This window comes from Dreissena polymorpha, chromosome 6 (assembly GCF_020536995.1).
Source record: "Dreissena polymorpha isolate Duluth1 chromosome 6, UMN_Dpol_1.0, whole genome shotgun sequence".
NCBI classification, from domain to species: domain Eukaryota; kingdom Metazoa; phylum Mollusca; class Bivalvia; order Myida; family Dreissenidae; genus Dreissena; species Dreissena polymorpha.
The window spans coordinates 14,019,910-14,047,594 of NC_068360.1; the positions used below are offsets into that span (position 1 = coordinate 14,019,910).

At 33.5% G+C, this 27,685-nt stretch overlaps 1 protein-coding gene and 1 long non-coding RNA gene across 3 annotated transcripts in view; both read left to right on the forward strand.

Moving 5' to 3' along the window:
- Positions 1-926: 926 nt before the first annotated feature.
- LOC127835311 (uncharacterized) lies at positions 927-5,399 on the forward strand. 2 transcript variants are annotated; one of them, XM_052361673.1, is made up of 5 exons: positions 927-1,033; positions 3,122-3,382; positions 3,956-3,992; positions 4,463-4,558; positions 4,802-5,399. In XM_052361673.1, the coding sequence occupies exons 1-5, from the start codon at positions 1,028-1,030 to the stop codon at positions 5,194-5,196; spliced, it is 795 nt and encodes a 264-aa protein (XP_052217633.1). In that variant the 5' UTR covers positions 927-1,027; the 3' UTR covers positions 5,197-5,399. The 2 variants fall into 2 exon arrangements, with proteins under 2 accessions (XP_052217633.1, XP_052217632.1); XM_052361672.1 differs by lacking the exon at positions 927-1,033 and adding an exon at positions 1,418-1,704.
- Positions 5,400-14,862: 9,463 nt separating this feature from the next.
- LOC127835313 (uncharacterized) overlaps positions 14,863-27,685 on the forward strand; it is a 32,532-nt gene continuing 19,709 nt past the window's right edge. Inside the window, exons 1-4 of the long non-coding RNA XR_008028451.1 lie at positions 14,863-14,972; positions 15,450-15,498; positions 16,222-16,415; positions 22,457-22,546. This is a non-coding gene — a long non-coding RNA (uncharacterized LOC127835313). The remainder of the gene's footprint in view (positions 14,973-15,449; positions 15,499-16,221; positions 16,416-22,456; positions 22,547-27,685) is intronic.

The window sequence follows — 27,685 nt, forward strand, 5'->3', positions numbered from 1 at the left end:
TTTGTTTTCTCATCTTGAAAGCAAAACTGTGTTTATCGATAGTCAATAATATCTTCCCCTGACGATTTAGTGAACGAGTACTGACTCTGAAATTCTGCGAGATGGATTTTAACGCGAAATTGTAACTGGGCCACAATTTGTGTCGTTTGAACATACAGAGAGAAGTCCGGAATTCCTTAAACTGAACAGTGCTACATCTTTTGCGCTGAGCACAGATACAGTGATGTAGCAAAAGTTCAGTGGCTTTATCTCGAATCAGCCTATGAAATATTCGAAAATATTCATGCGGGTCTGCTGACGTTATGTAAAAGTCATGTAAGTTGAAAAGCTGGGTAAACAGCTATGCCGAAAAAGCGCATTAGTGCTCTATACCTATGTTAAGGTCAGAGTTGTTGACACCGTGTGAACTGCTAGGGTAACAAGTGATGCATAAACAACAAAGTACGGTCAACAGGGCTGTCTGTATGACTAACTAATTCGTGAGTAAAAAGTATTGCTCGCAGATTTGTTTTTTTTATTTATTTTCATCAATTATCTTATTGTATATTTCGAATTAGTATATGGTGTAAATTATATTCTTAATGAGATAGGTATTCGATATTCCAACAATATTCATTTAATATGATGGTTATTGCAAATTGTCTTCATATTCAGTTCTAATTACCATTTTCATCATAATTTCTATGCTTTCAGAATGTCAACAAAGGGCCATGTTGTTGTTATTGTGTCTAAGTTATCTCTATAAAATAAAAAAGTGCACACAAATCTCGACCCGTGCAGTATGACACACTCTTTATAAATTTGAATGGCGTGTGTTCTTTTTAAACTTGCGATTATTTTGGAAAATTGAGTTGAGTATTAAATTATGCAATAGCGAACAACTTCGGTGCCTTAAGCGCTTTGATTTATTCCACTGCAGTGTTGCACTGACCCATTAAAGCTTGACCCAATTTCTAAAAATATTAGCAGCTAAGATAAATATAATTGTCAGTGCAGGCCTTATCCAGTGTTGTTATTTGCGTTGAACATGAAGGTAAGTCTCATTTATTTCCAATTTACAATAGTTTTTCTATTGCAGTATAATAGTTTGTGCATTTAATGGCTAATGCAGTTTTTAGTGCATTAAAGTTAAGCACTGTATTGCGCATAACAGAAAGTTAGCACATAGTTTAACAACGCGGGTTTTGTTCGCCTCTTATAACGAATATTATGTTATTGTTGTTGGTGGTGGTGCCTGGTGGTGGAGGTGGTGGTGTTTGAATGTTTAGATGCCGCTAGGTTGAATTGAAAACATGCCTATAACGTTATATGAACGTAAATAATCTCGTTGGGATCCCATTAATTACACAGTATTCAAACTGGCATTTTGATAAAGCTTAAAATAGACAGTGATTTGAAGCTTTCATAATATCGAATTCGTATTGTATTGTATTTGTGAACGTTATTGTTAGGAACAGTGTCTTTACCGAACACCAAAGACCCAAAGGATTTTTTCAACATGAATATGTAATTTTGGTGAAAATTTAGTACAGGATTCAGGTGCAAAAGGAGAATAAAGTGATAAAAAATATTTAAATAAACGCGATAAGCAGGAACATATCAAAATTGTGCAAATATTTACATGGAGGATGTGTCACTGCCATCATTATGTTATGCTTCGGCATGTTCAGCCTGATGTTTACCGTCAAAGTCAACTTTCACAAGGTTTCGTGTAAAGACTAATTTTTACAACGTTTATTTCGTTTCTCTTCATTACGTATGTCTAGAATGAACTGCTATTTATTATTCAACATGAATATAATGATAATTTAGCTTGAATACATACATGAGTCATACAAACGTTCCATGCGAATCAGTGAAAACCAGATGTTCTTTGTCACGTTTTTGTGACCAGTTTATTTTCGTTTTTGATATTTCGTTTGTATACATGTATCTTAAATCAGTAACAAATAAGTAACTGATCATTTTATCACTTACTTATTTGTTACTAGATTTAAGCGACAAAGGTCGTTAAAGCGGTATGTGAGTGTAGTATTCACTTTAAAAACTAGTTCTGTATACTCATGAGATTTTAACTTGTCAAACATCGCGTCTTTTAGAAAAATGAGGACTCCTCCATTGTTTATGCACAGAAAGTTTTTTCTATCACCATATCTAAATATTGCAATATTGTGTATAATATCGCTTGTGAATACTCTGCTTTCACTTTCTTATTCTCAATAATATGTTTAATCTACCACGACCGAATATATGTGAGAAATGCCCTTGTTTACCTGTAAAGATAACGACCGAATAATTAACCTATTTAAAATCACAATTGTCATCCAAATAAGAAACTGTTTTGTTAACGCTATCAGGTATTGAAGTTCTACTACCCAATAATTTATATTTTTATGTCAGGGTCTCATAAATATGTATATGCATACACTTACCGGACATAACGTTTAAAGTAAAACATATCTTTGGAATTTTGTAAAAGCTATCTTAATTGAACATGACCAGGAGAGAAACACAAGAGCAGCAATGTTTCACTTCTCGAAACTTTCACCAACTGAGCGATGCACAATGGCAACCCCGTAAACATAATTGTCGAAAACTAAAAAGTGATTTATGTAGTCTTCTAGTTGAATCCGTATTTTCACAATCCGTATATATTTGTGTACTGTTTTGATAGTTTAAGATTATTTCTTAACATAGAAAGTATCATAAGTATGATCATTTATGATGCTTATGACTGCACTATATATAAGATTTATGTAGAAGTCTTCACAAATGTACAGTATAATTATGATTATGAAAAATAAAATAATAGTTTTTAATTAGAATACTTCAAAATATACAATCGAAAATATGGGGATTATGAGTTAACACAATTTTTTTCAACTTGGTTTACGAATCGGTATTAAAAATAATGTACTTGATCGACATTAAGAGACAATGCGGTAAACGTTACTTTCAAAAATTTATTTGCAAAATATATATGATGTCAATTGTGATGGAAGTACGATAAGCAATAGTCAAATACACAATGTAATCTTATGGCAGCACAGAAGTGGAAGTTTCAAACGGGTACGTAACTTACTCGTTGGCTCTTAAGATAATAACACTTTCAAATTTTTAGATAACCGAAATCGTGAGCTATAGCCTTCTAACGGCCACAGGTCTTCAGTCGGTCGTATTTCTGACTATCACCATCACGTGGAGAAGAGAACGGAGTGAAAACAATGAACACAAGACATCAGAGCTTTGCACGGATTGTAAGGATCTGCTACCACATTATGATTACAATGGCATAGCAAGTAAAGTTGAAAAGCTCCGGAAATCTCAAGACTCGCGCTGTTGTGGAGGGACGGGGGAGATTATTCGACTGGCAGCACAGAAGGCAAGCAATAGTATTGACTAACGGAAATCGAATATAGAATATATTACAGAATTTTCATCTACTAGAACGTAAACTTCAGCAATTGAGCAAACAGTACAAAGACGTACTAATCGTTTGTATACACAGTAGATGAAAGAATGAAACACCAATTGTCCATAACGACTCGATGACCATAATTTATTATCATTTAGGTGATATAATATAACAAGTGTTTTACATATACATGCATGTAATTGATTTATATTAAAGAGGTAAACAAAACACTTAATAAATGTACTGTAAAAGTAACTTTCCATATTTCAATAAACAAGAATATGTAATTGAAACGAATTAAAATGAAAATATAGAAAATTCTCAGCTTACGTCTTGCAATCAGTTCGCTTGAAGCTATATTTCACAAATTGATCTTAAAAACAAACAAACAAGTATTTTATACAAGAAACCGAACAATCACGCGTAAAAGAAATATCAACCAGATTGATTTTGTTAAGCAGTATCTAAAATGTTACAAATGTCATTATTTTCTTATTCTGTTAAATTATGTTTACATATTTTTTATTTTAATTATGATAGGAAACAACAGATATGTTCTTCAACCGTATCCGCTATAGTGAGTATATAATTTATACTTACGAGAAGCTTTGTCAATTAATGATTTTTTTAATGCATTGCTTAACAAGTTAAAACCTGAAAACTTTCATTTTTGCGTTATTTTTATTTCAACATTACACTTAGATACGATATGTCCAGAATGTTGCCGCCATTAAACTCGCATGAAAAGGCATATTGCTGATCTGAAACTATTCTGAGTGTACATCTGGACAGAGCATTTTCTATAAACCTAGCGACCCCTGTAGCTTCTCTTTGTTGTTTACTTTCCTATCAGTTAATTTTGGCTTTGCTCTGAACAAAATTAATTTGTGAACATATCTCACACGTTTGTGAACTGTTTGTTGTGACTTGATGTCAAGATTGGCTAAAGCAATACTCGCAAACGTGTGCATTGTCATTGCTTTAAGTAAGTTGTCTTAAGTAGTTCTGGTGTATATGAACTTCATATAAAAATATCCTCGTCCACAGTGGTGACAGAGGCTGTATATCAGATGTGTGACTCGTACGTAGAGCAGACTCCTTACGTGCGTGCAGTTGAAATAACAAGATACATTGCTGTTGGAGGTAGGATACTGTACATGTTCCATGTGCACGTGTATGTAGGTTCATTTTGCAACATTTAGACAAGCCGTGTAATGTGCTTTCTAATTACAGACTTGCTTTGGTGATTTGTTTTGAATAAAATAATGTAAAGCTAAAATTATGGTGCGATTCTTATGATGACTCATACAATTATAATCTTTCAATTTCGAAACGCCCTTAATTAAGAAGCGGCAAATTATTGTAATGTTGACTTGCCTTCTTTAGCCGTGTATCAACTGCTATGGAACAAAAACGGTAGGACGGTGACTCAGCCGAGCATTCATCACATCACACACTTGCAGGACGAGGGTGAAATATTCATCCGTCGTGCTGGTTTGTACAAGGTGACAAGTCAACTCGTCATAGATACCAATGGAACAATCAGTGATCGTATATTTTCACACTTCATTTACGTTCTGTCACACAAATATGGTACTCGGCGTATTCTCGGTGAACGAAAGTCGTCGCTTTTGGACCGTCAAAATACGATAAGCATTTTATCTGCAGTATTCAACCTTGACCTACACGACCGGCTCTCTGTTGCCATAACGAATCCAGTACACATCGATACCCGCAACAATGATAACGTATTCTCTGTCCACTTTGTCGACTCCAAATAGTGCGTCTAACCTCACGTTAGAAGTGATGCGGGCCAGCATATTGTCATGCAGAAGGCAAAAATAATAAATGAGACCTTTGAGAACCTGGCCGTTTTCATAAGTGTCGTATCTTATTCGTTACCATACATATTAAAGTATTAACATCTAACATTAGTATCTCCAAAAATAAGTTAATATATATGTATAAAGTGTCTAAGAATGTGGCTTTTCTATACATTATTTTTTTAAAGAAAAAAGTCATTCGTCCTGCATAAACAAGTAATGCAGGCCGAAAGCTCCGCAGACCTCGAGTGATATTTCAGCTGTACGGAAGTACTTAAGAGACTGGAACAAATTGGAACTAAGAGATGGCGTTCTTTATCGTATAGTAGATAATGGGAACCAGTTGTATAAACAGCTTATAATACCGGAACATTTACGGAATGAAGTATTCCGTTCTCTTCACGATGATTTTGGCCATCATGGTAGGGATCGCACTAAGTCATAATTTAAACAGAGATTTAACTGGCCTGGTATGCACACTTTCATTAGTCGCACCGTAGCCAGTTGTCCTAGGTACCTTCGGCGTAAGGCACATGCAGAGTCAGCTCCATTGGGCAGTAGTCAGGTATCTGCCCCTATGGAAATGGTGGGCTTAGACTTTCTCGCTCTCGAGAAATCAAAAGGTGTCCATGAGAATATCCTCATGATCACTGAACATTGTAGCAGATATGCCCAAGGTTTTCCTACCACTAATCAGACAGCTCGTACAACCGCCCGTGTCCTTTTTGAACATTTCTTCGTCCATTACGGATTTCCAAAAAAGAGTCATAGTGATAAAGGAGCCAATTTTATGTCCAGCCTCATTCATGAGATTTATCAACTTGCAGGCATACATCAATCTCGGACCACTCCTTAAGTGTTTTTTTAATTGTAACATAATTTATATAACTGAAAAATCGGTAATTTTGAATTTTGATTTAGGTCAGCTTTTGATATTCAAACATCAAGGGATGTTTATAACAAATGATTTTTCACTAGATATGCGTTTTTATTTAGTTATTCTGATATAACTGTTTTCTGACATGCTCAAAGTAAATAAAAGTTCAAGAATATTAATTTTAATATATTTAAAGGGGCCTTTTCACAGATTTTGGCATGTTTTGAAGTTTGTCATAAAATGCTTTATATTGATAAATGTAAACATTAGATATAAAAAGTTCCAGTACAAAATCAAGAATAAAATTTAAAAAAGAAAAAAAAAGGTAACCCTCAGCAGGGCTCGAACCACTGACCCCTGTAGTCCTGGAGTAAAAGTAGTACCCACTTAGACCATTCGGCCACCCTTCCGGATATAAAGTATAATGTATTTTTTACTTTATAAAAGCAATCCTCGTAGTTTCACAGAATATAACGACAACAACAGAACTCTCCATTAATAATTCGTTTCGCGTTGCAACGCTTTATAATTTTCGCGTTTTTAAATCGTCACAAGATGCATATAATGGTTATTTTAGAGCATGGTAAATGTTCAGTATTACTGTTTCCTCACAAATATCATAACTAAAACGAAAATATGCGAATCTGAAACAACTTTTTTCAGTTATCGTGTTACCATCAATAAGCCTTCACTCGTAAGATGCTTCACAATTCAATAGTCCTATGCATGGATTGATTAAAAAGTACTTCCTGGAAATGATGACCATTATGAGATGCGTCTCATGCAAGTTCTAGATCACGATCAAGATAAAACTTTAAGATCAAAAGTAAAATTGACGAAATATGTCATTAACACGTTATCTGAAGTATTATTTGATCTAGCATGGATGGATTTTCACAGTACTTGGTGCGAACAATAAGCTTAATAAAGATAATTTCGAACGAAAATACCAGGAACCTATGCCCGATGTTAATGTCAGAATCAAAATCAAATAAAACATGACAACCGTCGACTTTAAATCTTTTTCGCAACCTATCTGCCCAGCATTGAATTCTTTTAAAATAACATGACAGATCTGATAAAAATGAATAACGGATTGTTGCGTGCAAAACACAAATGTTGATTTTAGTGCGCTCCGATAAATGTATTTCATTGCATTCGCAATTTTGTGTAAATATACGTAGTGTTTTTGAGTTAAGAATCCGTAAATTTACAATTATGTGGAAATTATTTTCAACTTTGTTGACATAACGTAAATTTGCGAATTAACGAAAAATACCGGATTCGTGATGATATTTGAATGGAACTGACGACATTTACGAAGAATGTTTTTACTAAGAAAGCATAACTTAAACCTAGTTGTTGCTTTTTTCAATTTAATCCAAGGTAAAACATTTTACAAAATCTTATAAAATATTAAATTATTAGTTTTTGTTGATTTTAGTGAGTTTTGATTAATTTAGTAAAATACTTTTGCTAATGCTTAGAAATATACAAAGTGATTTTGGTTAGCAATAATTTTACCAAGTATTTGAAAATGATTTTTAATTTTGTTGATGATTCGTATCTTTAAGAACTCTTGATATCTTAATTTATTTCAAAAGTTTATATTGTAAACTTTCTATAGAATTTGGTTGACTCCGACCAATATTTTAATGTTTTATCAAATGTGAGTTCAATAACTATGTATGTTGGTCTGAAGAATCACTTACTTTAACCAAGGATTTTATTGAATAAAAGTAGGAAAAATCAACTGTTTGTCTTCATTTTGAAACATAAAAAATACTGTCAACGGATATTCTCCGATGAAATTGCATTGAGTTATTTATTAAGTTGATCAATATTCAACGTCATTCGAAAGTCACATTTATTAAAAAAAAAATTTCTTAAAATGTTTCCGAGTATCATGTATTTTGACAGGCAGAGAACATTTTAACTAGTTTGCTTGTATCCCGCTCCAACTTCTTAGTCTAAATCAATTGAATGTTTTAACCATTATGTCTATATTTGCATGACCTCCATGCATGCAATATTTACATCTTTTGAATGTTAAGCTTTGTATTATACAAGTTGAATTATTGGCCACTATTCAAAATGTATTAGGTTTCCTCTCCAGCGAAGTGTTTTACAATTAAAATACAGCTGATTCTATTTTTAAATTACTTGACCGACATTCAACAGCATAAAGGATAAACATATTACGTTCTAGACAACCTTGAACAGTTCATGCCAGTTAAAGGGACATTTTTCACAGATTTTGGCGTGTATTGAAGTTTGTCATTAAATGCTTTATATTGATAAATGTAAACATTGGATCTTAAAAGCTCCAGTAAAAACAAGAATCAGAGCGCTGAAGGCACTGTAGGTGTTCGTTGTTGTATAAGTTTAGACGCAACTCAGTTTTAAAAATTATGTTATAGCTTTTTATTTTGCAAGGTTTTAAATGAACCCATTCAGATTTATAAAGAGTGTGTCTTAAAGCACAGGTCCGATGTGTTTTTTTAATCATTAATAACAAATATAAGTTAAGCTTCATTTTGGGAAAACAGGGCTTAATGCATATGCATTAATTGTCATCCCAGTACCAGAGACTCTCATTAAACGAAAAACATTATACAATCAGAAATGTCGTCCTTGATTAGCTTGTGCGCATTAGTCAGTGTGCACAGGCTAATCTTATTTGACATGCATTAAGTCCCGTTTTCCCTAAAAGCAGCCAATATGTACAGATTTCAATGATAAACAGTGAACTGGCCAATGTCGTCTTACAAGCTGTTAAACACTATTAGTCATATACACCAGGGACCCTGTATACACCCACTGCATGTGGTGGTTATCTTTCCTAGCAGACAATTATAGCTTTTGTCGTCTGCAACAGGCAGTGGTTGTCTTTTCATAGCGTAGTTAAGCAGTTGAGCGCATACTGATTTGCAAAATTTGCTCTTTAACATTAGCGTGAGCTAACGCTCACACTAATATAATTAAAGAAAGATAAAAAAGTTACCCTCAACTGGGCTCGAACCACTGATCCCTGGAGTAAAAGTCTAACACTTAGACCACTCGGCCATGCATGATCACGCAATCAGAGATGTATTTTATACTTTATATAAGCAATCCTCGTAGTGTCACAAAATATAACGAAAACAACAGAATATTCAATCGTTTCGCGTTGCAACGATTTATAATTCTCAGGTTTTTAAATCGTCAAAAGATGCATATAATGGATATTTTAGAACATGGTAAATGTTCAGTATCACTGTTTCCTCACAAATATTATAACTACAATGAAAATGTGCGAATCCGAAACAAAAAATTTTAATTTGTCAGTTTACCAAAACATGAAAAGGTCCCTTTAAGCTCAGTGTCATAATTTTAAACAGGTATTTACGTATTTATGTAGCTTATGGTAATGTTCCGTATCTGGAATGAACTAAATTGAAACCACGTGATTAACGGGATAATGTTATTGCGCAGTTGTCACTTTGCCAGGCTGGGTTATTTTTTTTCAATAGTTAAGACCTTTCCATATTTTGCAGAATATAGAGTAGCATTGGCTAATCAGGTATTTATAACAAAATGTATGTTTGGAATGACTCATATTTATTTGAAAGTGTGTGTACAACGCCGGAAATATAGAAGTCTCATTTAAACGCAAAATCCTCTAATTTGGAATCTGTGAAAAATGTTCTCAACATATGAGCAGGTGCCTTCGACACTGGATTCTATGAAGCAAAAACTAATTCATACAATTCTGTATCACAATAAGGCAACAACTCATCTATTCGACCGCAGAACAGATCAGTTGCAATTACATTTTCAGAACATGGCAGTTTACATCACTGAATAAAATAATCAGCAAAAGTGGTATACTTTTAAAGGGGCCTTTTCACAGTTGGCATGTATTGAAGTTTGTCAATAAATGCTTTGCCTGTATATTGATAAAGGTAAACATTGGATCTAAAAAGTACAAGTAAAAAACAAAAATAAAATTAAAGAAAGAAAAAAAAAACCCCTAAACTGGGCTCGAACCACTGACCCTTAGAGTAAAAGTCTGACGCTAAGACCACTCGGCTATCCGTGCTTATACAATGAATGATGCATTTTAAACTTTATAAAAGCAATCCTCGTAGTGTCACAAAATATTACAACAACAGAACGTTCAGTATTACTCTTTCCTCACAAATATCATAACTACACGCAAATTTGCGAATCCATAACTTTTTTTATTTTGTAAATTTACCAAAACATGAAAATGTCCCTTTAAATGTTATTGAATGATGTCAGTGTGATCGCATACACTGTTTTTATTGCAGTTGTCCTTGAAACTGATATTGGATATACCTTAAAGCAGATAATGTTTTTTCAAACTTAAGGCCAGTTAATTTAAATAAATTGTTTAATGTTTTAAAACTCGCTAATGGTGAACTTACACCATCCACTATTAAAATGGTCGAAGTATCAACTTCAAGAAATCTGACTTCATAATCTTGAAAGCGTAGCTTAGTAGTAATGCCACTAGGTTTTTATTGATTTGATTTAGATTTTCGCCTTGTTAAACTGATTGCCACTGACCGATCGGGCTTATTTATGGTATCCATGTCTTGAAGAGCATCTTTATTCAACGAAAATGTTTTAGTTTCTACTCTCTATTAGTTGTTTACAAGAAAACGAACAATATAAATTATTATTCAATAGCACATATATGCGTTCACTTATCTTATGATTTCGTATGGATGCAGGTGCAGATGAAAAAGCTGTATTGTTATATCCCTAAAGATGTGCCAGAGACATGTAATTTTCCGAAACGTTTTGAATGTATTGGAACTGCTATAAGTTGTTTAGCGATTCCTCGTTGCAGTAATGTTGTGAATTCTTGTTGTCTTCATATAAGATATAACAAGAACAAGAATATTTTTTATTTTAGTTATAACCGATTATAAGATTGTATTGCGATGGGTGCTAGAAACATCTTTTCTGCAACATTTGCCTTAAACAATGTCTTAACCGGGTTATCTAAATTTAACCACCACAAAAAAAGATAGTGTTTGCATACATCTTTTCCTATGCCATGTATACCTGAATAATTAAGTTCATATATTTAAAAAGGAGGGATTTGTAGGGGAATTGTGAACAACTTATTTAGACCATGGTATGTTAAACTACGTGAATGAGCGTTTGTGAACCCAATCGCATTATGGAAGAAGGACGTTTCGAACAGATAATTACACGAAAGGCTTAATTCAGACAGTATTTAATATCTTAATAATACTTTCAATAAGATCACAAATTGTGTTCATATATTAATACACGGAATCTTTGTATGGCATTGTGAACCACTTATTTTTACCATTTTATTTAACATTTGTTAAACTACATGAATTAGCGTTTGTATACTGAAGCCCATCATTAAAGAAGGACGTTTCGGGGAAAATAAACGGAAGGATTAGTTCAAAAAATATCAAATACCTAAAAAATATACTTTGAATCAGATCTTAATTCATGTAAATCAAAACTGAATTTTCGAAATTCCGTTGCATTTCCAGAACTTTAAAATAATACCGCTGATTGACTGCTGAGTCTCAAATAATGCTACACAAAACAATTTCAATTATACTTAACTCATTTCTCCAACATGTGTAATGTTATATGATTTAGTTTGTTCGTTTTCCATTACGAGTAATCGTTGAGGTTTAACGTTGTGATATCAATATATCGTGGATATTCAAGCCAAGCATTTTATGATGAAATAATGGTGTAACATCGCGGCATCAACCTTATATTTAAATTTAACGACAACACCAATACACCAAATTTAGTATTGTCTTTTAAATTGACATTCAATATTCAACTTTCCAAATATTCCGGACCGAATAAATATTAAGTATACATACGTCATTAATCGGGTCGGATTTAAGGGGCTGAGAACACTTGACGAGTTTTTGTTTATGCTACAACAACATTGTGCCATAAACCACAGGTAGCAGACTTGTATCTGATCATTTTACAATATGTATTATACTTATGTGTACTGAATCGGTAAGTTGTAAGGCATCGTAGGGCAAAGGTCATATGGCATATCTAGGTTTTAGTATTGATATGTCTTTTCATGGAGTAATTTAATGCGGAAAAATTAAAACTCAATCATTACGACACGTAAAAAACGTCCGTGAATGTAACGTCGGTAACAAAATAATTGGAACAATAACATATGACTCAAAATAAGATTATTTATGTAATGCAAATGATTAATGATATAAATTTCGAGATATCTGTCACTCATTATCACTTGAATGTAGATGTTAAAATGCACGGTTAAAAAGTGCAGTTTCCATCATGTGCAGACGTTGTTTGTTTTTCAGTTGTATATTGATATTCATCCATATTGTCAGCCAGTGTTAACAAATAGCATCTTATTTAAGTACTGCCATGTTCTTCGCTTTTTATTATGAGCCTTTCTTTTATGATTGATCCAAGGCATCGCTCTAAATTGTATACCTTTAAATCATTTCTTGACATAAAATGAAATGCGAAAGAAGAGGAAAAGTAAAGAAAAGTTGCACACAAAAAACCCCATAGACAAAGATGGAAAATAATTCTGATGTACTCGTCCCTTTTTTCAGTGACATAGATATACTTTATGTAGAAAGTTATTAGTTTTGTATGTTTACAAGTGCTTTAAATACTGACAATCGTTCTTTTTCAGTTTCAGTTAATTTTATAGTGCTATATATGGATTTGGTAACGTTTTTTTTTCTTCTAGAAGCAAAAATAATTATGTTTTTTACTTCAAGAGTTAATATGTTCATTTTTTTCAAATAAAAAACTTCAAAGAATAAATGATTTACATATCATTGTATCATGTATATTTAAGCTATGCAATAAGTCTGCTTTCAAATTATTAATCAGTATTTTGACAGTGTCACATTCCCAAAAAAGATGGTCGATAGGTGATTGTGAATCATGATTTCAATTCCACATAGACTTTTATGGTTTTTATTGCATTCGAGATTTTACCAAAAAAAATAAATGTAGTGTTTGTTAGCCTAAAAGTTAATATTCAAGTTGTCTCCCTTGTTTATCTTTTTGACATTCGTTTACAATAATAACAATAAATAACCACTAGAAAAGATTGCCCTTTAAAATAAGACTAAGTTACGCCACAGGGGCAACGGTTAGAAAATTTCTAGATGAAAGTCTTGTTCTATTCAGGGATCTAAACAAACGTTTGTTTAGGTCCCTCTTCAAGTATAATTAATTACTTTGTGTTTTGGCATTTTAGGTCAAAACACACCATATCAATTATTATACCATCTCTACTGATGTAGACCGTTTTAGTAATAACTTTTCAAACACTTTTACTTTTTGGACACCCCCTTTTATAGACAAAATATTTTTTTTATGGCTCTATAATTTCAAACAGTTGGGATTTTCATCCATTATTAATGATTCTTAATCTTTTAACAGTTTATATTACCGCGATATTTACCAGATTTCTTCTCTGTTTTCGCTTTGATCTATAGTCATGAGTACAACCTGTTTATAAAACCCTGACAGATGAATGCATAAAGAGCAATGAACCATTAAATGCATACATGCCAGACGTCCCGATCTCGGCGGGACAGTCCCGCGTTTGGGCCCTTTGTCCCGGCGTCCCGATATGAGACGAATTGTCCCGACATTCGTAAAAAACGATGTAAGGTCTATAGGTTTTCAATAAAATTCGCTATTTAAGCTCTGTTTCTCTAACACCACCGCTAATCCCTTTATTGCCCCCAATTAACAATCCGATTCTACTTCTCATGTGTACCAGTGTTGTTTATGACACCTTATCAGCGATTTATCGGCTAATTATTGATTTTATCAGGCATTTACACCATGGTGGTCTTCAAGATAGTGGTGGCTTATTGATATCGATAGTATAAACAATTGTTTTGTAAAATTACTTCTACGTCATTAATGAGTCTTTTACATTCAATGTTTAGTTCCAAAATAGCGGGATAATCCGAATGTGCAATATACCAAAATCGCAACAAACAGTCCAATAAGTGATACCCATCCTGTCTAGTGTAATTGGGTGTAATTGTAATAAAAACAACGAGATGCTTTGCATGAAAGTTTGACCCAACTCCAAAGCTAAAAACAACGAGGTGCTATGACAGTTTGACCCTACTCCAATTAAGCCGCGACAATTGACAAGTAAGTTAACTGTAACCCGTACTTTCAGTGTACTGGATAGCCTCCCCTGCGTTAATGTTTGCCATTGAAAGTAATATAATGAGTATTGTTGTCGTAATGTTCCAGATTTTGTAATCTAAAAAGATGAATATTATCTTCGTTGTTTGCTATTGTCTTATTTAATAAAACTGTTATGTTTCATATCAGATGTTTTATGTCTTGAATAAAAGTATCAAGAGTTTATGTTATTACTATACTGACTACAGTAAAGATGGAATGATAGATCGTTTTAGGTGTCCTGCTTTTTGGTCAAATGTCCCGACATTTTTTTATGGAATGTCCCGCTTTGGACCTAAAATATTCTGGCATGTATGATTAAATGTGTGTTATTGGCTTTAATTACCGTGTATACCGATAATAAACAATGGTTTCACCCAACATTATTTGAAATTATATCATATAATTTATAAAGGAAGCAGTAAATTTATGGACCTGTTTTCTTTCTACTATGATAGATAATTTAAAGTGATATTAGTCAACAATATGTTAATTAAATTTGTATCTTCTTTATAACAGATGCAGCGACATGTATTGCATTTGCCAAGGAAGCAATTAACAGATGTTTTAAGAAGGACACTAACATCCAAATACAGTAATGGAGAAACCTTGACTATTCAAGAAAGTATGAATATAAAATTATTTTATTTTTGTTTACTTAAAATATTTACCCAACAACATTCTCAAGATTATTTTGCAGTGTAGTTAAAGCTTGCATTATGTAATGCCCCATTTTCAAGGTTCTTGTACTTTTGAAATAATAAACCCACAAAAAAGTAAAAAAACATGTGTTTATAAAGCTTCATTATATTGGACAATGGTTCATATGTTCAAACTCATATTTAGTATCATGCTGTGTTGCAATAATTGCATAGCATTTTTTTATTCCCTAGTTAACCAACTAGTGCCTGGTATAACAAATTTTTCCAAGTATAATCCACATGAACTAATCAGTTCTAAAAACCTTGGTTTTGTGCAAACCCTGCATCTTTCAGTTTCTTGAATAAATTTGCAAAGATGCTGATTTAAGAAACATGTTTTTTGTGATTAACTGTAAAAGTAGCACAAAGTCAGAAACACAGAACTGTGATATATGTTCCAGCAAGGGAGAAGTTGAAGTTGCTGGTAGGAGGAGCACAGACAACGTGGGGGTATTGTATAAGTTTGCTGTTTAAGAACTTAAAACAATATACCAAAAGTGAACAATCTAACAGAACCCTTTTTTAAAACACTTAGTCTGTCGGCTGGTATTACTTAGTATGCTTGCAGTTTTGGGGATGATTTTATGTTTTATTAAGGTCAATTGGACTTTAAATCGTTGGATGTACATGTACCTTTAGAGAAAACTTACCTTTTATAACATACCATAGCACTCTGAGGCATTTCATGACATGTTATTTTTTAGTATGGTTTAATATTGGTCAAAGTTAAGATGGATTTTTGAAGTCCTACTTCAACCTATTATTTTAAAACATTTGACTTCACTTGTGGTTCTTGTTCATTTGCAGATATTTCTTGCTGGAGATGTATTATTTCATACTCATTTGAATATGGAGAGCTTTGGTCTAGTGGTGCATAATAATAATTTTTGCTTGAAAACCTGCTTAATTCCTGAAAAACCTTGAATTTATATTTTAAAATACAACAACTGCACTGTACGTTGAAACGCAATGATTTTTTAAAACAAAAGTTTTCCAACAACTCAACAAACTTTAAAAAAGACAAATTCCTTGATTTGTTGTTTTTAGTGAGAGTTCATCCTCCTCCATTAAAATTTGCCTATCCAAATTTCAATTAGGTTCCTAGCATTGTTATTGCAGTAACTTTAAAAAAAATTGTTTTGCAAATACAAGATTTATTCTTTGCCTTTACAGATCATCTACAGCTGACTCTCATGTAGCCCCTATTGCAACCAGCCAGGATGATATACCACCAAGAACAATGGCTCATAGCTTTCGGAAGGTCATTATTCCCCTTGGCACCAACCCAATGCTAAAGGAGAAATATATCAATTTCTACCAAGGAATCAGATTTGGGAGGATTCTGGAAGACCTGGACACATTTGCAGGTATATTTTGTCCTCCAGTCAGCTTACGTCGCAGTTTTCATTTGCCAAAATAATCATTACTATTGTAGAGATTTTTAAGCTCATCTGTGTAATACAAAGGGTGAGCTTTTGGGTATTCATTTTGTCCGTTGTATCTTTTTAGCTCATCTATTTTTTGAAAAAAAAAAATGAGCTATTGTCATCACCTTGGCGTCGGCGTCTCACTCTGTGTCCGCGTTGGCGTCCGGTTAAGTTTTGCGTTTAGGTCCACTTTTCTCAGAAAGTATCAATGCTATTGCATTCAAACTTGGCACACTTACTTACTATCATGAGGGGACTGGGCAGGCAAAGTTAGATAACTCTGGCATGCATTTTAACAGAATTATGTGCCCTTTTTATACTTAGAAAATTGAAAATTTTGGTTAAGTTTTGTGTTTAGGTCCATTTTATTCCTTAAGTATCAAAGCTATTGCTTTCATACTTGCAACACTTACTAACTATCATAAGGGGACTGTGCAAGCATAGTTATGTGACTCTGACTGGCATTTTGACAGAATTATGTGCCCTTTTTATACTTTGAAAATTGAAAATTTGGTTAAGTTTTGTGTTTAGGTCCACTTTATTCCTACAGTATCAAAGCTATTGCTTTCATACTTGCAACACTTATTAACTATCATAAGGAGACTGTGCAGGCAAAGTAATGTAACTCTGACTGGCATTTGGACGGAATTATAGGCCCTTTATACCTAGAAAATTGAAAATTTGGTTAAGTTTTGTGTTTTGGTCCTCTTTACCCCTAAAGTATCATAGATATTGCTTTCATACTTGGAACGCTCGCAAACTATCATAAGGGTACAGTAAAAGGACAAGTTGCATAACTCTGGTTGTCATTTTTACGGAATTATGGCCCTTTTTTGACTTAGAAACTTTGAATATATGGTTAAATTTTGTGTTTCGATCCACTTTACTTCTAAAGTATCAAGGCTATTGCTTTCAAACATCAAATACTTTCATGCTATCATGAGGTTACTGTACCTGGCAGGTTGAATTTTACCTTGACCTTTGAATGACCTTGACTCTCAAGGTCAACTTATTAAACTTTGCTAAAATTGCCATAACTTCTTTATTTATGATTAGATTTGATTGATACTTTGACAAAACTACTCTTACCTGACATACCACAATAGACTCCACCCAAACCATCCCCCGTGCCCTCCCCTCCCCCCCCCAATCACCCCCCCCCCCCCTAATTTTTTTTTTTTTTTAAGATCATCTCACAAATGACCACCACACCCTCACACTATACCCACCCCCCCCCCCCCCCCACCCCCATTTTTTTTTGAAACGGTTGAAAAACAAAAATATTTTTTTTATATTATTATTTTTGAAATACCGTCCAACCATCGCAGCCAAGAATCCCCTCCCCCCCCACCCCCCCCCCCCCCCCCCCCACTCCCGAATTTTTTTTATTTTTTTTTGCATTTTTTCCCGCATTTTTGGAAGATAATGTAATAAATTGCCACACACCCACAATTTTGTGATTGAAATTGAGAGTCCCTTCACCTTTAAAAAGAAAATAGATGAGCGGTCTGCACCCGCAAGGCGGTGCTCTTGTTTAATAATCTTGCTTCACTCAAGGGTCATATGATTTTTAAAGACTTATTCAGTAAATAAAAAATATCTTTACTGAAAACAAAGCCACTTAGCTTTGCTATGAGATGTATAAAATAATAAAGTTTTATTATAATCAATTTGTTAAAATCATGTCCCCCTGAGGTTAAAACTTGCCTTTACCCATGGATCACATGATTTAGAGAGACTTGCATACAAAATAACTTTTAAAATGTCCTCTGAAACGGAATAGGTCACGGGTGAATATTTGGTATGTAAAATTAAAGGAGTCTTCTCATTATCATCCCCTTAGTGTCATAATCTGCAAAATAACTTAAAACATCTATAGATGAAACCACACAGCTGCTTCGATTAGTAATACTAGATTGGTCATTGTCGGCTCAGGAACTACTTACATGTATCCCAGGTACTCTTAAGTATACTTAAATGTACTGGGCCAGGTACGGAAAATATACTAACACATACCCGGCCAATTAAGACTGTACCCAAGCTTTATTCCCGCCTAAAATACGATGTGGTAAAATGCGCTACAGAATACGAAACAAAATTCTCTTTGCCAAAAATCTTCTTCAAAATGATTTTTGAGCAGGAGTTTTGATAATAGAGGCCATGTTTTAAGAATATTGACATTAATATGAACATACTTAATTTGAAAAAAAGCCTACAACGAACAATTTAGGGATAGAATTCCTGGGTACGTTTCAGTATATTGTCCATACCTGGTGTACATTTAAGTATACGGTACCCAAGCCATCAATGATCATAGTGTGGTAGACTACCATATCGTATCAAGTGAATTGTTTAAATGTATTGCACACTTAAATGTACAAAATTTTGATGACTCTGATCATTTCCCCTTGTACGCTCAGTTAAAGTTCTGAGTTATCCGACACGATAAGTTATGATCGTTATATATGGCGCAAATATGGTCATGAAACGTTCATAGAAAATTTTACGCGTAATTTCGCGTCTTTGAAAGATAATATTTTAAGTACTATCCAAACAAATGTCAACGATGCAGCTTTAAAAATAACACATGTTTATAAGATGTCTGCCGAACATATGCTTTTTAGGCACAAAAACCCATTACGTAAAAAACAAGAGCCTTGGTGGGACAGGCAATGCTTGTTAGCAAAACGAAAGAAATACTCTCTTTTTAGACGCTTTCGTTCGACTAATAATACCGTCGATTTTTTAAACTGTAAGGTAGCTAGATCATCTTTCAAAAACATGTGCAAGACGAAACTATGCACATATCAACGTAAAAAAACGATTTTCACTTCTAAAATCAAGCAACAATCCAAAAATGTTCTGGAAATTAGTAAGACGACACACAAAGACGGAAACGAAAAGCAATTCTGTCTCACCTGGAAATGGCGAGATTATTTTCAATCTTTACTTTACAGTGATGACCAGATTCCAATCCATAATGTCCGTTTTGATAACAGTGACGATTATGATGTAAATAGCCCTTTTAATAGACCAATTAGAGATGAAGAAATAAGGATCAGTATATCTAAGCTGAAAACTGGTAAATCACACGGTAAGGATGGGATAGGAGTGGAATTTTATAAAAACACACAACATATTATAATCCCGATCTTGAATAGTCTTTTTAATCAAATTTTGGATACAGGTATATTTCCGGAATCGTGGTGCGAAAGTATTATAGTTCCAATATTTAAATCGGGCAGTATGTAAGAGCCGGTTAATTACAGAGGAATTTCACTGATTAATGTCATGTATAAAATTTTCTCAAGCATAATTGCTGACCGTATAAATGAGTGGGCATAGAAAAACACTATCATAGAAGAGTCACAAGCCGGGTTTAGATCTGGGTACTCGGTTGTAGATAACCTTTTTTGTCTCCAGAGCATGATTCAAAAGTATACGTCGAAACCTGGTGGTCGTTTCTACGTACTATACGTGGACTTCAAAAAGGCCTTTGATTCATTGGTTCATTTCAAGCTTTTTACCAACTTATATGACACAGGTATGAACGGCAAGATCCTAATTGTCTTGAAATCGATGTACGCAAATTTACGCGCACATATCAAAGTGTCCGGAAATATCATCACGCAACCATTCTGCTGTAACATCGGTACCAGGCAGGGTGATTTAAGCTCACCGATAATATTTTCATTATATATTAATAATTTAGTAAGCTACCTACGGGAACATTGTAGACATGGAATATTCATAACAAATGATATACCAGATATTTATTGTTTGATGTACGCTGATGACGTAGCTAATTGCGCGGACACAGCATATAATCTTCAATTACATTTAACCGCTGTTACAAAATTTTGCGAAGATACTGGTATGCAGATTAACCTGAATAAAACCGAAATCATAGTCTTCCGTAATGGTGGTCCTTTACGTAATTATGAAGCGTGGTTTCTAAATGGTCAAAAGGTTAAAGTTGTTTCAGTCTATAAATATATGGGTCTGTTATTAACACCAAAGCTATCGTGGACAGCTGCTAAAGCCAAGTTGGTGGCACAAGCACGCAAAGCATTCTTTTCTATCAAACAGTTTCAAGCTCCGTTTGGTTATTTTACCCATAGTGACATTTTTAAACTTTTTGAGACTATGGTTGTGCCCATACTCACATTTGGGGCTGAAATATGGGGTTATGAAAACTGTGATATAATTGAAAGATCACAGATCGAATTTTGCAAATATTTCTTAGGCGTCGGCTTGACGGTTAATAACAGCATGGTCTTCGGGGAATGTGGTCGATTATCACTTTGTTGTGTGTATATTTCTTTCTGAAATGCATAAAATACTGGTTTCAGTTTCTACAGATGCCTAACCATAGATATCCAGTAAATTGTTACAGAATGCTGAAGTCATTAGACGATATTGGAAGGAAAAATTGGGCAACATTTGTGAAGGAACTCTTATTTAAATACGGTTTTGGGTTTGTTTGGGTTTTCCCAGGACGTTGGCGATATGAATATATTTTTACAATGTTTTAAACAGCGCATACAAGACTGTAAAACCAAAGACTATCACCATGAGATGAATGCATCTCCGCGCTGCGACATTTACAAACAGTTTAAGTCAATTTTAAATCCGGAGAAATATTAAACAATAGATGTACCCTTTGAGTCACGTCGCGCATTTGCACGTTTTAGGTGTTCTAATCATAAATTGAACATTGAACTTGGCAGGCATTTTAACGTACAGCGCGAAAACTGAACATGCTTACTTTGTTTAACAAGATTTGACGTACATGTATTGGAGAACAAATTTCATGCGTTCTTTGAGTGTCCCCAGTACACAGATATAAGAACAAGTTATTTGTATAATTGATATAATGGCCAAAGAAACGAAACATCATTTAATATCCTAATGAGCAGCACTAATATTTCTGTTATTAAACAATGAACATTATTTGTGACGAAATTAATTAATTTCATTGGGAATATAAATTTACATTGATAACAAACTGTGTTATGTAATAATTTTCGTTGTACTTTGTTATGTAATAATTTTTGTTATATAATAGTTTCATTGAAAGACTCTACTTTTGTCACAAAATGCAAAAAATAATATTTTCAAGTCTCTCATATATGAATGATGTAGATATATACGTGTGTGCACTGGTATCACGGATTTTTGTATCTTTTGAAAATGTGTATTTGTTAAAACACCAGTGTACAAAAAAACACAACATTTTTACAAGGTGGCATTTTATCATTATGAAATTGTAAATGAATGCTGTATTTTGGACCGGAGGCCTTTATTTACATGATACCTAATAAATCTTGAATGACCAATTGAGCGTTAGAAACATCAAGTTGTTGTCCTTTTAAAGCCACACACCTTGAAATAAAGTACATGTTAATCAATACATATGGATGCAATTTAAACGTGTGCAAAATTGTTTTTAAATCTAGAGCCTTGTTAGCTAGTAATTAATTATTGATTTTTAATTTAAAACCGAAAGTAGGATTTCTATACGTATATGTACATTTCGACAAATGCGATTATTTTTAAGTTTTAAGCGTAAAAAAGACGGATTTCTACCTTGTAACCACCAGATATATTCTAATTGAGATGGATAAAATTAAATCTATAGCCTAGTTAGCAAGTCATTCTTTTTTTTCAAACAGTACCGCTTTTAAAACCGAAAGTAGGATTTCTAGACGTATACGTCCATTTCGACAAACGCGATTATTGTTAAGTTTTAAAGCGCAAAAGAGACGGATTTCTACCTTGTTACCACCAGATATATTCTTATTGGCATAGATAAAATATGTTTCTTATTTATACTTAAATTTTCTATACCATGTAATTCATTTCAAGCTGTGTGGCTTTAATCCCTGGGCATGTAACTGGCTATGTTTCATTACAAATTGCCCACTTTAATTGTTTTATGGGCAATGTTCATGCTATGCAAATGTAACTTATTGTTTCAGTTGACATTAGTTACGCGCACTCCCACGATTCTGCACACGCTGATATGAAGTCACCACTCAGGGTTGTCACAGCTCTGGTGGACAGAATAGGTGAGTTACTTTTGTAAATGTTGATATGCTGATTTTAGTTGTTCATATATTTGAATGCCTTTGATCATGGCTTAAGTATAGATATTGATTTTTGTGTTTAGTTTTTTTAACTTCTGTCTGACAATATATATTGAATTATATAGTACTTTTTTGTTTTAATGATCCATTGTTGATTGACCTCAACTCCAGTAGTTGATTGGTTTAAATTTATTTTCTGTATTGATGTATTATATGTGAAATATTACAGAAAATAGCTGCCTTGTGTGACATTAATGTTTGCACATTTTCTACTAATATAACCGGCTTGTAGCTTATTGTTTTCACGAAGCATATGTTACAGTGGCTTTCGTAATGATAATGATGATATTGATGCTGAAGATGCTGCTGCTGCTGCTGATGATGAGGATGATGATGTTGATGATGATGATTAAAATTCTGTTTTTCCTAAATGTCAGTGCTGTGTGAGCAGCCAATACTTCCTGACCGGGACATCAGCACCCAATTGTATAAACAGCTAAACCGGCGGTTAACCACATACCGGCTGTTAAAAGTCGGTAACATATTGGTTACTGGTCGGTAAGCGTTTGTATAAAATTTGGTTAGTTATACCGATCGGTTAAAACCCAGTTAAAACATACCCTGCTTCCCTAGGTGGGTAAGTACAAGTAACCGAGAGGTAACTTACACAAAATGGCCGCGGCGCGCGACATTATAAAAGCTAACCATTTAATTTAATGACGCACAGAACGTGTTTCTTATATTCTGTTATGGGTATGCCGTGTGTGATCCGATGCATCAATTTTGGCGCCCATGTTAAAATCATTTCTCCGAGAACAGGGAACAACAAAAGTACAAACAAAAAACAAAAGACGTTCGAACTAGTATCTTACCGTTAATAATCCTTTAAAATCCATAAATAATCCATTTAATTTAATAATTGACGAGTTTGCATCTAGGGTCTTTGATAATTATTTTAGCATAGTTAAATAAAGACCCTTATGTCATCATATCATTTTTTTCAAATAAGAACTCAATAAACTTTCTTCTTTGTCACACGCTACGTCATGTACTCTATGTACATTACTGCTGTTAAAATGAACCGGAGCAGTTTATCGAATGTGTCGTGTTCTGAGAAAAATGGGCATAATGCATGTGCTTAAACTGTCGTCCCATATTAGCCTGTGCAGTTCGCACAGGCTAATCAGGGACGACACTTTCCGCTTTTCTGACATTTTTTGTTAAAATGAAGTCCCTTCTTAGAAAAAAATCAATTTTTGGCGGAAAGTGTCGTCCCTGATTAGCCTGTGCGAACTTAACAAGCTAATCTGGGACGACACTTTGCGCACATGCATTATGCCCAGTTTTCTCAGAACACGACACAAATAATAGCCGTTGGTGAACTCGGTTGCATTTGCAGATTTCTGCATACAAAGATATATTTAAACTTGAACAATGTTTTATTTGTCTATGGTAAATTCCCTTATTGTACAAGAAAGTAAGTAAGTTTATTGTAAACATAAGCCAAATTAGAAGAATAGTCGAGCATGTTACGACGACCATGTATAATTTTTATGTTACATATAGAACAACTAGAAGAATAGACGTCTTTGTAAGCACTCTCTTGCAGTTTGGAAGCACCAGGGATTCCGCTAAATGATGCAAATCCCGACATCATTATCAATTTGTCCCTGGTCATTTTGATGAACTCATAGTTAAAATTTACACTTTATTTTATAGTGAATTCATTTGTAAATGAATTTGATAAAAAAAAAATACATATCGCTGTTTATAAGCGTGACACTTCGCGCGAAAATTACGTCATTATAAAATGCATTGTGGGAATGTTTTGGTTAAAGTGACTGGTGGTTAAATTCCACTATGCGCGGTTAGGTTACTTTGCGGTATATCGTGTTTATACAATCGATTTACCTTGAAGGTTACTATACCTGAATAACCGCAAATTTACCAAGGTTTGAATGTTACCGAGCGGTAACTTTAACCAGCGTTTATACAATCGGGTGCAGTTTTGTTCAAAAATCCAAACGCGAATCGACTGTAGATACTGCGCACACTATTTATATGTTAATGAATGTAGGTCATTTGCATCGAATCCATGTTAAAATTGTTATTGTTAACTGTAGAATTTAAATTGATCATATTTCATTTTATTTATAACAATTGAAGAACACAGTTAATGTTTGAATAAAACATTTTGATAGTATGATGTTGCACACACATAAATTATCAATTGTTGTTTGTTTATTCTGTGCATAAAGTATTTATAGATACACGTTGATCGTGCTAATTTGAGCTCGACCGGTAACGTTGTATAAAGTGTCCTTAGTGCCAAGGACACATCGATTACGCCGATAACCGGTTAACATAGTTATAGTTTAAATATAACCAAATAAGGACACTTAAAATGACGAATTTTATAACGCAAATATGTAACGATTTTATTGTAGGTAGGGATCTTCTCATTTAGCCATGGCTGTACCAGATAATTATCCGTTTTTTTTATATCAGACTGCACTTTCTGATAATATCAATTCTGTTTGGGTAATGTATGAACGTTATGTATTACCCTCAATCGTGCATCTTAGCAAATATATTATTGAAAACAAATCTAAAAGGCTTGAATTGCATAACATTATAAGATTTAATTCAGTGTAATATGTTCTATAAAATGTATATTAATTGTATTAAAGTAAATACGTTTTTGCTATTACAAAACGCACTTTTTGCACCAATTATGATATAAATGACCTTAACATTAACTGTGACGCTATCAGTCATAGTGGGTAACAGTAATGAGTAGGTTAGCTTTGTAGTGGCGGCTTAATCGGTAGATAATGTATTTCTTATTTAAAGTTAATCTGTTTTACTTGCTATCGAATGTCAATTGCATCCAACAAAACTATTTTATTGCTTACAAATATATTCCTGAAGTGGTGACGGAGATGGTCTCTAAGCTGTGTTACTGCTACAGAGATCAGAAACCCTGCACTTATTATTACTATCGCTGGCCAAAATAAATCATATGGATTTTTATATCAGTGTTGAATACAGTCGCGAAGATGCGTCTTGAAGGGAAATATTACGAGAGAAAGAGCAAGATGCTGCAAGTAGACTATCTTAGTAACGACTTAAATGCTTAGTTGACTTAAATGCTCCTTGGTTTGTAAAAATGATTGAACAATATCACCAAACTGGTCCGGGCACTTTAAAGCAGCACAATGTACTTGTTTTTACTCTTGTTTTGAAGTTTTCCCAGCGTCCGTAGCTAGTAACCATTCCCTTCAATACTTGTACAATCAAGAATGGTGGCGCTTCCATGTTCACAATTTGTGATCAAGGCTTTCTCATCTCCATTGTTAAATCTTTAAGATATATTTTTGGTCGAAACATTAAACTTTATGCTTTTGCATGAGAAATGTTTTTCGCGATCGATAGCTGTGTAAAGCTTTCATCAAACTTACTGCTGTTGGGATAGCTGTGTTTTCATTTAGATGCGACAGACACCGCATTGTTGCAATCGGTGTATATTCTTTTCGATAACATAACGTAATGTCGCCATACAGAGTTGAACGGGTATTATCGTGGGAGATTTTGTTACAGCTATACTGTAAATTAAGGAAAATACTTGGCACAAGTGTAGCCTTTGTGTTTCGACTTTTGCAGAGTCAATAACATATTACAATATAAGCATCTACATAATGGCTACGCCCGCTAAATTTCATCAGGTATAACATGCCAGCACTCAGTTGACAAAATTACGACCTTTCGGTTATCGTAAAGACTAAAGACCACATATCTATAAATGTTACATAAAACGCATTCTATTAAAAAACTTACGCGTCTCTCTGGTAAGATATTTTTCTAATCGAGATACAAAATATGAACTTGAATATACGTTTCGGGTTTAGAATTTATATTGCAACAAATTTCGTGAATCAACTTGAAGTCAACCTCGTTAAATTCGGACTTACAATTGAATTGCGATCTCGAAAAAAGTTGAATGTAAATAATAGTTAATAAGTCATTTTATTACATCTATATGTCAATGACTGTTAGAGTTTTTTTTTTATTTTTTTCGCGAGCGATATATTGTTGTATATTGTGTCGTAAGGGCATGACATATCGGGAATGAATTAGACCATAAAACAAGAGAATTAATGTGCATGTTTCGTAATCCCTATGTGCATTTTGACAGCTGCGCATAATCCCTTGTAAGTGATATATTCTGGACAAAATGTAATGTAATGTATGTCATGTCATTTAATTGGCTTCAGCCCCAAATTATCTGTTCGGATCTTTCCAATTTGTTGACGCATTATAAAGAAACATAGCTAATCTTTTATTCTCTATACTATAAGTAAATAATTACAAGTATAACATCATATTTGGTTAAAAACAAATTTTACAAATTTTAATCTTTCTTACATCAGGATACAATTTACATTTAATGGTGCAATACTATTTGTCTTCGAGGAAATTACAAAGGGTAATGGTATCGACCAGTTTCAACTCTAAGCTAAGGTGCACAGATGGTAAGTTTTGAAAGAGCCAATCTGTATTTAGAAAAAGTTACATTATTTAAATATAATTGGAATATAAAATCTGATAATTAATACATATGTTTAGCTCTACTTGACTCGCTTTAAACATCTACGACGACATTATATTGTCTTTAATAACATCACTCCTTTATTAACCCGCTTTTTACAAAATAAAATAAAGATAAATCTTATTTAATGTACATCTATATATGTGGCAAAAATGGGATGAAAATGTCTTGCAAAAAGCTTTGGAATTTCACTTGACTAAAAAAGTTTCAAATTACATGTTCACATATATTGGCATGTTTTCCTCTCACAGAAACATTACATTTTGGAATAAAGGGACGGTCAAATTAGACATCGCTGATTAGAAATTGTATGCGTGAACAATCAAAACATGAGTCAACAAAGATTTACGTTCCTTTTTTACAATAAAGTTTTCTAAAATACCAAACAAAAAATAAAACAATCAATCAAACAGTTGTACAAATTCGGCAATTAAACTATGACCAACTTTATAAAGTTATTAATAACACATGTTATGCACTGCTTTTTCCCTATGCATTTTTGGAAGTGGTTG